At 36.1% G+C, this 12503-nt stretch overlaps 1 protein-coding gene across 4 annotated transcripts in view; it reads left to right on the top strand.

The window, feature by feature from the left end:
- LOC106879768 (epithelial splicing regulatory protein 1) overlaps positions 1-12161 on the top strand; it is a 68192-nt gene extending 56031 nt beyond the window's left edge. For 2 of the 4 annotated variants that reach the window (XM_089349959.1, XM_089349960.1), the window contains exons 9-14: positions 3555-3770; positions 5922-6170; positions 8248-8473; positions 10103-10377; positions 11631-11654; positions 11888-12161. In XM_089349959.1, the coding sequence (XP_089206085.1) occupies positions 3555-3770; positions 5922-6170; positions 8248-8473; positions 10103-10377; positions 11631-11654; positions 11888-12046 (1149 nt within the window). In that variant the 3' untranslated portion in view covers positions 12047-12161. The remainder of the gene's footprint in view (positions 1-3554; positions 3771-5921; positions 6171-8247; positions 8474-10102; positions 10378-11630; positions 11655-11887) is intronic. The other 2 variants (XM_089349961.1, XM_089349962.1) reach the window with 1 other exon arrangement.
- The last annotated feature ends 342 nt before the right edge of the window (positions 12162-12503 follow it).

The following is a 12503-nucleotide window of genomic DNA, read 5'->3' as shown; positions in this document are numbered from 1 at the left end:
TATTTTTATAGAGGTAAATGTTTTTATACACCAAATACCTATTTCTTTATGCAGAGGATTATTTTCTTAATAATATTCTTTCGTTTTTGTTAGAGACTTTGATAGAATATTAAAATCACTGCAGATAGATTGACTAACGAAGTTTCTTTGATGCTTTACTCATTATCAAGTGAAGTGTATTTAGCTTCTGACACATTGAGCCTTATTGGCAATATCTACTGGAACTGTGATCTATCAGCTTTTCATAACTGACAGGAATTTAAACTGACCTTTTTGGTTAAAAGTGATATTTTTACTCTTTCCATTTTTCTATCACTCAACAATTAAGCAAATCATAATGTGAATAGGGTGTTAATTATATCAGAGTGTCTTGAGGTTAATTATGTCAAAGAGTAGTAACAAATAGGTTAACTATGCTATATAGTATGATTGAGAGTTAATTGCATCATAGTGACCAGTGGATAATTAGGTTAGTGAGCTAGTTATAGAGTGACCACTGAGCTAACTGTATGCCACAGAATCTCTCAAAACTAGACACCAAAATCTAAGTACTGTCCAAGCTTAATTAGGTTACAAAAATGAAGAATAACCCAGAATAACAAAACTAAGATATAAGAAATTCACAATCTTGCATATGTGCATTCCCATCATCAGCTGCCCAAACAGAGGGCATTATGGTTTTGACACTTGGGCAGTACCATTCAATCTGGCAGTGTCCACAGTGTTAAAAATATAATACTGCCTGGGAATTCACCAGTTTATTACTACAAATAACAATGTAAGAGTAAATAGATAGTGATAACTAATAGCTCCAAAATAGTATAAATATAATAGTGTGATCAATCGGTTAACTACATTGTAGAATGACCAAGGAGTGGTCATTGTATATAATTGCACCATTACCAATGAGGTAGTTATATTGTAGAGTGACCAGTGGGTTATTTATGTCTTAGAATAACCAATGAGTTAATTATGACAAAGAGTGACTAATGGGTTAATCCTATCTAGAGTGATTAAGGTTTTAATTACATCTTAGAGTGATCAGTGAGTTATGTCAAAGAATAACCAATGTAAATAGGGAATTAATTAATTAAGCTGTAGGTTGATCAATGGGTAAATTAATATCACTGTGTAACCAGAGGGTCAATTATATTATGTGAGTAACTAATGAACTAATTATGTCATGATGTGACCAGGGGATTAGTTATGTCAAAGAGTGAGTTAATTAAATCGTAATATGACCAAAACATTAATTATGTTACTTAGCAGATACTTTTCAAACAGTAAATTCAGAATAAAACCATTTCTTTCTCGTTTATTTATTTATTTATTTATTTATTTTACTGAGAATAGTTCAATAATTTATGAACAGGAATTAACTGGTCTCAGCTCTATTCTTTATCATCAAAAATTTAAGAAACTATTTGTAAGAAATAATTAATTACATAATTATTGATCATGAAGAGTTTGTTAGCCACAGGAGTTCATTAAAATTTATCAGGTGTAAGTGATAATTTTGGAAGACAATAATGATGGATGTTCCAGCATGGTCTTGACTGGGAAGTCTGAAATAAACTAAAGAACTGAAACTATGTAGAATGTACGAAAATTTGATGCCGGTCTCATTATCCAGATTCTTGCAGGGGTCAGTTAAATTCCATTTCCTTCCATTGCTGCAAAATGGTCTGAGACCTTTATTACTTTTGTTTTTTAATACTTTGGTTGTTTTTTTAATATTTTGGTCCTCAATCTGGTTAGTTTGTTGTTTGATAATCTTTTGAGATGATTTTCAACAGGAATGTCTGTTGGGTTTAACCCTTTCGTTACTGTATTTCTGTTGAGATGGTCTGTGTTTCTTTCAATTACTTTAAATATAACAAAGAATTTAGTAAAATAACTTGGTTACCATTCAACTAGTGTTAGGAACATAAATTCAGACTAAGATTTGGTGGAAGATTTTAATTCAAAACTGATGAAAACCAGACATTTTGTACTCAGAGCCAGAGGTGGTTTCAGCCAGGTTGGTATCAAAAGGGGTTAACTAAAAATCATTGGGATACAAGAATATGAGGGGTTAAAATATGTGTTAGCAAAAGATAATGCAGAGGGAGAATACATTATACATACATTCCTACCTTGGTTCTACGGACTAAAAGGTGGGTGGACATCGGTCCGATGAAGCCGATTGTCTATAGGTACTGACACTAAGTTTAGGTTATGTTAGGAGTGGTTAATATCAAGAATTACATTACGAAAGACAGAGGAATGAATAGAGTACTGTACTTTTAATCAAGCACACTATCCAATCTGATAGAATGTTAGCCATTTTGCCTTGTCAACAGGGTGGCATCATTCAAAAGCTAAAACAATACAAAGTGCATTGTGACCAGCAATGTATAACAACATCCAATAATCTTGTTGATCATGTGATACACACACACACACACACACACACATGCACACACACACACACACACACACACACACATATCATCTGAAACATATAATATTAAATATCCAACATGGCTGATCTTACCAATCGGTTTCGTGTAATGGATACAATGCAGTGTTAGGTAACAATCTGATTATATAAGTTTACACTCATCAGAGTTAGCCGATATAGAAGAGAGTCGATAGTCCCTTCCATATTGACTAACGCTGATGAGTGTAAAGTTATATAATCGGATTGTTACCAAACACTCCCTGGTATTCTTTACGCAAAACCGATTGGTAAGACCAGCCGTAATGGAGATTTAATATTTAATAATGGAGATTTCGAATAATATACCCACTCTGCTGACAGATACACTAGTGCCTCTTTTCCCTTACTTAGGGTCACTTAGACACTCACATGCATATATATATATATATATATATATATATATATATATATATATATATATATATATATGTATATGTATGTAGGCAATGTACATTGATAGGAGTATGGAAATAGAAAAAAACACCAGATGGCAAGAAATGTAAAAATATTTATATAGAGATGGAATATCTAGAATAAAGTCCGTATAGTAGAATGAGAGGAAATTCATCCTTTTTTTTTGTTTCTGGAAAGGGACCATGAAAAGAGCGTTTATATTTCTTCATCTCATAAAATTCCAACAGCTTCAATGAATTAACTTGTTATCCAACTTATCTTTAATGACCTCAACATTATAAGCCTCCTCTCTGAGACATACGGTTGTCCTATGTAATAAAATGGTGTATTCTCTTCTGTTTCTGATAATCCTTTTTGTTTTTATCGATTAATGCTTGTCTTTCTTGGAAATAAACTACAAGGGTGTTTTGTTTTGTTCAACAATAATAACGGCCCCTCTAAATATAAACTCTTGATTTACAAGCTGACATCATTGCAGATATACTTTCTAAATAACCTGGATCTGTGCTAGTGTGTTAACAATTTCAGGTGAAAGCGGGCTTCTTATAGCATTAACTCATACAATCAGACTGGCTTTCTTTTGTTCTTTACCCCACACCCTTTAATTTTCCTTTTTATAATATATTCTGAATCTCCTTTGTTTCTTTTTTTCTTGTAGCTGGAATTTTTTACCCGAGAACCTAATCCTTGCAATGTCCTGGATGGAGAAGAAGGCATCCTGTTTGTCTATTACCCAGATGGTCGATCGACTGGAGATGCCTTTGTTTTATTCAGTTCAGAAGAAGAAGCTTCCAAGGCACTTAAGAAACACCGGGACACGATGGGAACACGCTACATCGAGCTGTTCAAAAGCACAATGGCCGAAGTACAGCAGGTAAGCGAGTTGCTGTCCCAGTTCAGCCACTGAATAACCCTTCCACGACTGTTGACTCAGAAAATAGGTTGGGTTGTTGTTACAAAGAAAATATTTACATCAAGTTTCACAATAAAAACCTGATAAAAACAAGATAATCAGAACAAAAATATATAATGTAGGATAGATTTCAATGAAAAGATTTCTATTTAGTTTGAAATTTCTGTGAAAAATAGCTGGTCATAAAAGAGTCAACTCCCGTAGAAATTATGTGAAATATTTCCTGAGAACTGGTTTAATGTAGCTATTACTGACTAAAATACCTGATTAGAAAAAAGTAGAAGAACTGGTATGTTTAGTAAAATTATTATTATTATTTACTTTGAAGCATGACCTTCGAACGTTGGGCCTCGGAAAGGCAATGACAAACAACCAAGACCTTTGGAGATATACCATGCTTGAGAAGACCCAGCAAGACAAGTGAGATTGTAGTCATGGCCGATGCCGGTGTCACATAGCTGGCCCATTTAAAAGCACCCTTCAATCGTTGGGTAATATGCTGTGCTTGTGAAGACCTGTTGAACTGAGTGAAATAGCAGTCATAGTAGATGCCAGTGCCGCCTGACTGGCACTTGTACCGGTGGCACATAAAAAGCACCATTCAAACATTGCTAGTGCCAGTGCCGTCTGACTGGCTCCCATGCTGGCGGCACGTAAAAGCACCCACTACACTCTCTGAGTGGTTGGCGTTAGGAAGGGCATCCAGATCAGATTGGTGCCTGGTGCAGCCTCCCAACTTGCTAGTCCTCAGTCAAACCATCCAACCCATGCCAGTATGGAAAGCAGATGTTAAATGATGATGATGATGATGACTTCATTTTAAATTACCATATTTGGTATTGAAAACTGAAGATTTCATACCAAAGTTTCAGGTACTATATCTAAGGTTACTTAAAAAAGTGGAAACTTCATGTTTTCATATTTTGATGTCCAAAATATCTCAGAAAATTACACATGCTTCTACAGATCTGCTTGTCTGTGTGAGTGTGTGTGAAGATGCATGGCCTATGGGTTAGGTTATTCAGCTTGTAATTCTGTCAAGTCTTCAATTTTAGGACCAGGCTTCAGTGCATTGTACCCTTGAGCAAAGGTTCAATTCATTTTATATTGTTCCAATCTGTCCAACAAGAAATGCATCTCTCTCTTTCTCTCTCTCTCTCTTCCTCCAGCTGTCACACCCTGGACATGCTGCTGGGTTAAAGGGTGACTGGGTCAACAAGGTGTCTTATGACTGCTCATGACTATACAGGCACCTAAAACAATGAGTGAAAGCATGGTGCATATTACCAGATCATATTTGTTGACAGGGACTGCTGGTTCTAAATACACACAACCACAGACATATATCTGTTTAATGTTGACTGTTTGGAAAAAAGCAAAGTCAATACCATAACAGAGATTAATATTATTTCTATTTAAGTAAGTTGGCAGAAATGTTAGCGTGCCAGGCGAAATACTTAGCAGTATTTCATCTATCTTTACCTTTCATCTTTTTGGGGTTGATAAATTAAGTACCAGTTGCGTACTGGGGTTGATCTAATCAACTGGCCCCTTCCCCCAAAATTTCAGGCCTTGTGCCTAGAGTAGAAAAATATTGTTAGTATGCCAGGCGAAATGCTTAGCGGTATTTCGTCTGTCTTTATGTTCTGAGTTCAAATTCCGCCGAGGTTGACTTTGCCTTTCATCATTTGGAGGGGGTGGGATAAAATAGTACCAGTTATGCTCCGGGGTCAATGTAATCAACTAGCCCTCTCCCTTAAATTTGCTGGCCTTGAGCCAAATTTTGAAACCAATACTATTTCTATTATATCTAGTCTGTTGCAACTCTGAGATTAATTTGTTACTCGCCGAGTCATCAGGCGCATTGTGACTCTAAGTTAATTGCTAAGATCTTCAAAAGAAAGTGGTGCTAACTCGACCTTTAAAAGAACCAACAGGATTCAGAAAAAAAAGCGAAACAGTTGCACTGAATGTCAGAGAGTTCATAATGTAACAATTACTTATTGTAAAATGTTTACTAATAGAAGAAGGAACTTCCTCCAAATGCTACAAGACACCTGGCTAAGTTTAACCAAGATAAATCTCTATACCATGTTGTTTTGTTTGTTGTAGGTGCTAAACCGTAGCATGGACCCAAGGAACCCTGAACAACAGGAAACTACTCTTCCACCACTGATAGCCACACATCCAACGTCTGGGCCTTTGGTGCCGCACAACATGATTTCTGCATCTCGCAAGCGCGACTGCATACGGTTACGAAACCTTCCCACTGGGGCCCACGTCACTGATATCTTGACTTACCTTGGGGAATATTCCCAATTTATTGTTTATCAAGGAGTTCATATGGTTTATGGTGCTAATGTGAGTAGGTCCTCTTCACCCCTAATTTTCACTCTCTTCTCTCTTTATCCATTCTTTTTGCCTTAACCTTTTTTCTGTGTTGGTCATCTCTGTCCGTCCCCTTCTCCCTGCCTGCCTCTTATTTCTGCTCTTCATGTTTTCTTTCATTATCTTCTGTTGTTTACTAGTTTCAGTCATTAGACTGCAGCCATGCTGGGGCACCGCTCTGAAGAATTTTAGTCAAATGAAATGACTCCGGTACTTATTTTTTTTTAAAGATTGATACTTGTTCTATCAGTCTCTTTTGCCGAACCACTAAGTTACAGGGATGTAAGCCGAACCAGTAAGTTACACCTCTTGTCAAGTGATGGTGGGAGATAAACACAGACACAAATACACTCACTCATATATATATATATGTATATATATATGGGCACAGGCATGGCTGTGTGGTAAGTGGCTTGCTTCCCAACCACATGGTTCCGGGTTCAGTCCCACTGCATGGCATGTTGGGCAAGTGTCTTCTATAGCCTCAGGCCAACCAAAGCCTTGTGAGTGGATTTGGTAGATGGAAACTGAAAGAAGCATGTCATATATATGTGTGTGTGTGTGTGTATGTGTGTGTGTGTGTGTGTGTGTGTGTATGTTTGTTTGTCTGTGTTTGTCCCCCCACCATCGCTTCACAACCGATGTTGGTGTGTTTATGTCGCCATAAATAAGTGGTTTGGCAAAAGAGACCGATAGAATAAGTACTAGGCTTACAAAGAATAAGTCCAACTAAAGGCGGTACTCCAGCATGGCTGCAGTCAGATAACTGAAACAAGTAAAAAAGAATATATATATATATATATATATATATATACACGCACACAATGGGCTCTTTTCAGTTTCTGTCTACTAAATCCAGCCGCAAGACTTTGGTTGGCCTGAGGTTATAGTAGAAGACACTTGCCAAAGGTGCCATGCAGTGGGAATGAGCCTGGAACCATGTGGTTGAGAAGTAAGCATCTTACCACAGAGCCACGCATGCACTTACTTTCCTTAATATATTTTCTCCTCGTTTCTGTCTGCTGTCTTTGTAGTGGTTCAGTGAAGCAAAACTTTTTAATTTCATCCTACTTCAACCTGGTTCTGTTTTTGTAACAATAATATCTGAAGTAAATCTTTTTATCATAATTTATTTAAGCGCAACAATGACAGTCATTTTCATTCTTAATACATTTCAGCATATTAAGAATAGAAATATGTTGTTAATTACTGTTGTGTGTTGATTTGGGAGAACAACTTCTCCTTTCAGACAATGTGTGTTCATTGAAGTAAGCCGTCTTTGAGACTCTTTGTGATCCAATGTGTTACTGTCTCATCAGTCAAAGCTACCCCCAGATCAACGGATCTAAACAGGAGTGATAACTCTTGTTTATATGATTCAGCAAACAAAATATTTGCTCATGTCTGTGAAACCAGTAATAAACTGTCATGTATTATCTAACTTAAAGACAGGTGAAGGTTATACAGTTTTATATTTAAGAGATGAGGAATTATGTACATTATTTACATCTGACGGATATTTGTCCTCATCTTGTTTGTTGTTAACACGTTTCGGCTGATATACCTGCCAGCCTTCATTAGGTGTCTTGTGGAGATTTTGAACCTGGGTTCTCATTCCTAAGGTATGTTTCGATGTTATTATCATTATGGCGTAGTGGTTAAGAATGCGGGCTACTAATCCCAAGATTCCGAGTTTGATTCCAGGTAGTGACCTGAATAATAATAATAACATTGAAAAATACCTTAGGAATGAGAACCCAGATTGGAAATTTCCCCAAGTCACCTGATGAAGGCTGGAGGGTATATCAGCCAAAACGTGTTAACAACAAACAAGATGAGGACAAATATCTGTCAAATGTAAATAAGGTGAAGGTTAGTGACAGAAAAAGCATCCAGCCATAAATAAATTTGCTTCAATGAATTTTGTCTGACCCATACAAGCATGAAAAAGGGAACATTAAAATGACATTGGTAATGTTACATTCTGTCTTTGATAAAAAGAAATACCGCCAATTTGTAGTCTGTATCTTTAAACCTCTTTTTCCTTCAGGGTGAACTTTCTGGAGAAGCTTTCATCCAAATGAACTCTGAAGATTCAGCACACATCACAGGCATCAACAAACACAAAAAACCTATGATTTTTTCTAACAAGAAGCGTGTCATAGATGTCATTCAGTGCTCTGCAGACGACATGAACCTTGTCTTGGCCAACGGCGTCCCAACCATTCTTCCATCTCATCCCCCCATAATGCCACGTCCAATGTTTGCACCTCCACGTAAGACAAAGAACTTTCATACCATCTTTTGACTCTGCAGTATTTATTGATGTATAAAAGAGGCAGTTTCTGCTTTTGAATGTATTCAAAAATGGCCCTGGGTCTATTGTAGCAATAATAAGGATGGGGCACCCAGTGCCATAGACTAGGGAGCCATTCCTAAGGTATTTTTCGATGTTATTATTATGCATACTATACAATTGATCTGAAACAAGATAAAGTTAACACAAGGTATTCTCATAACAGTTTATGATCAATTTATGGTTCCATACCTTATTTTAGTATACTATCAGAATATTGTATTTACCTGTAGAGAATCATACATTTTCCCCTACAAAAACCACTTTGAAATATATTTCAATTAGTGTACAACAAAATATATAATAGATTTGCTATTTCCACAAAATGTCCTTATAGAATATGGGTGTCTTATATTCTGGCAAATGCAGTCCATTTCCAACATAGATGTGATATATTAGATATTTATAACCAAAGATGGTTGGAATCCTACACTATTACATCATGGGATAGCAACAGCACTGAAGACTTGCTTTTCATGTAACAATTATTTGTAGTCCCAGTATTCTATAGCTAACATTATTTTCCTTATATTTCCTCTCCCCAAAGCAGTGCTTCTCAACCATGGCCCACATAAAATTTTGTTGTTTAAAATTATGTGCAATAAACTGGTTATATTTCTACAGTACACAAAATGTTCTTAACAATTTTTTTTTATTTACATTATTTACATTTGACGGATATTTGTCCTCATCTTGTTTGTTGTAAACACAATGTTTTGGCTGATGTATCCTCCAGCCTTCATCAGGTGTCCTGAGGGATTTTCGAACCAGGGTTCTCATTCCTAAGGTATTTTTCTGATGTTATTATTATTATTATTATTATTATTATTATTATTATTATTATTCAGATCACTGCCTGGAATCGAACTTGGAATCTTGGGGTTAGTAGCCCGCGCTCTTAACCACTATGCCATATGCCTGTGGGCATATGAGTGTAGTGGTTAAGAGTGTGGGCTACTAACCCCATGGGCGTAGTGGTTAAGAACATGGGCTACTGACCCCAAGATTCCAAGTTTGATTCCAGGTTGTGACTTGAATAATAATAATAATAATAATGATAATAATAATAATAATAACAACAACAACAACAATATCGAAAAATACCTTAGGAATGAGAACCCAGGTTCGAAATTTCCCCAAGGCACCTGATGAAGGCTGGAGGGTATATCAGCCGAAACGTGTTAACAACAAACAAGATGAGGACAAATATCCGTCAAATGTAAATAATGTACAGAATTCTTCATCTCTCAAATATAAAACTGAATTTTTTTTTATACAATTTTTAATAATATTCAATTCTAAAAAAATATAATGGGAATTTTTTAAACGACTGGCTGTGAGGGTCCTTAGAGTAGAACAGGAATCAAATTGGTCCAAAGGCAAAAAATGGTTGAGAATCACTGCTCTAAAGGCTCTGGTTAGAAAGTCTTTTACAAACAATGTCTAAGATAACCATATTCTTCACTTACTTCCTCTTCATCCTTATAGTCTTGCCTTGAATTTTATCTCACTCCTGAACCATTATTTTTGTATGTTTTTCTTTTTCTAGATGGCACTTCTCTCATTCCAACACCAAATGCACTTACAGGAGTAATTCCTTACAGTCCTATTCCACAAACTGTACCTTCTTTTCCCCATCCAACTTTGGCACACTTGCCTCCACGACCTTCATATTACCCTCCTGTCTTTTACTGGTACCCAAGTCCACCCGTTTCCCCACAGACCTACTATGCTCAAAATGGTCCATCTGTTGTTGTAATGAGAGGGCTTCCCTATAACTCATCTGTCCAAGACATTGTCAACTTCTTCCAAGGGTTCCCTGAGGTAAGTGCCACTCGTTTCTAAAATGGCATGATTGTCTATTCCTTTACTATTTTCTATTCTGTAAAAGACTGCAATGTACAGGTTTGGCCAAAAGTCACCTGACAGTAAATCAAAACCATTTAATTCCAAGAACTGAATGAATTTAATAAAAGCATCTAAATATGAAACATCCTGGGAATTGTTCAAACTGAAGTCCTTCTTGAGAGACACCATTTTCCCATTAGAATCAATACGGAAATACAGGTAGTATTTATGGAATTTCGATTTACTGTCGGGTGACTTTTGGCCAACCCTGTATATCTACCCCCAATGTATACATGCACATTGCTAGAGAGGATGCATGGATTAATAGTTAGGGTATTTGGCTCACAATCATAAGGCTGTGAGTTCAATTCCCAGTGGTGTCTGTAAACAAGACACTTTATTTCATGTTCCAGTACACTCTGCTCACAGACATGAGCTGTACCTGTAATTCAAAGGGGCCAGCCTTGTCACATTCCGTATCAAGCTGACTCTCATTGAGAACTATGTTAAGGGTGAATGTGTGTGTGTGTGGAGTACTCAGCCACTTGCATGTTAATTTCATGAGCAGGCTCTTCCTTTGATTGGATCAACCGGACCCTTTATCGTTCTAACCAATGGGGTCCCAGTTAGATATTCACATACACTCAATGAGAAGTCCAATAAAATTCTGCTTCATTTTTATTTTCTATTTAAAAATTTTTTGCTTTTGTGGGGAAAATTCTACTAAAACAAACAAAAGTTTCTCAACAAAACTTACCCCTGGTGACCCCTGTTCCACTAAATCATATCTTTTGGGTAACTCCACTAATTATTTCTTCAGGGTGACCCCCACCCACTGCCAAATTATTTTTAATTGATGTTTGGTTTTTTTTTTTTTATTTCAATAAAATTATATATGTATGGCTGTTAATTAACTTACAAGGGAAGAAATGAACTAATCCTAATATCCAGGTGGTTTAATATTTCATTGGGATTAACCTAGGCTGATTAAGAACCTCAGTTGGTTTTAATCAGCCAACTTGGCATTGTTTTAGGAGCAAATATATTTTGTAAAATTTTTCACTCTGAGACAATTTTTTTTTAAATGTATAAAAAAAAAAAAAAAACAAGAGAAAGAAACCTGCTGGCTTGGTGAAGGATTGTAAAGTGTCTGAATTCTTCTTATTTCTTTTGTTTTCCAACCCTTAAAAATGTAACAGCTGTTTCTCTTTTAATTTTGGTTCTTGTAGCAGAGTTCGTCAAGAAACTCACAGGTACATGTCACACTTCTATTACAAATTGCTTGCTTTGCATGTTTCTTGGGTGTAGTGAAGCTTTTTTCTGTTCTTCAAAGTAGATTTTTGTCCATTCTAACATTTTTAAAGCAAAACAAAACAAAAGAAAATAATAATGATAAGGTAATCTTATTTTGTACGAAATGGTATTCATTCAAATTCTTTCCATTCAAGTCATTATTGTTAATGATCTTCATTTTCTGGAATTGCAGGTGTCACCAGAATCAGTACAGATCCAACAAAACACAGATGGCCGCCCCAACGGTGATGCTCTCATCACTTTTGGTTCTCGTTGTGAAGCTGAGCGAGCCATTACTGAACGGAATCGAAACAACATTGGCAACCGATACATAGAGCTGTTTATGGCATAATGTTAATGTTTTTTCATGTGAAAGATTCTAACTCTAAAGAAATTTATTTCTCCTTCAGGCAACCAAGACGTTTCAGAAACCATCCTTGTTTACCATTCGCATTTAAAAAGCAAAACTAATGAAATATGACAAAATATAAACAAACAAAAAGATATTATATTCCATATGCCCGTCCCCTGCCCCACTCCCACTCCCATCTCTGTTTCAGTCTTGGTTACTGTAAACTCTTGGTTAATTAACGAACTATGAGAGTTGTGAAAACGAGAAATTGTCGTTGATGATCTATGTAATATTTTTAAGAGTTGACTGTTATCTATGATCTGGAAATTTTATTCACTAAAAAATGAAAAAAAGAATATAAGAAAAAAAGCAAAGTACATACACACACACACACACACACACACACACACACACACACACACACACACACACACACACACACACACACATATATACA

The sequence above is a fragment of the Octopus bimaculoides genome, chromosome 3 (assembly GCF_046866305.1).
Source record: "Octopus bimaculoides isolate indiv1 chromosome 3, ASM4686630v1, whole genome shotgun sequence".
In the NCBI taxonomy this organism is placed as follows: Eukaryota; Metazoa; Mollusca; class Cephalopoda; order Octopoda; family Octopodidae; genus Octopus; species Octopus bimaculoides.
Note: the sequence above shows the minus strand (reverse complement) of the source record. Positions and strands in the feature narration are given on the sequence as shown.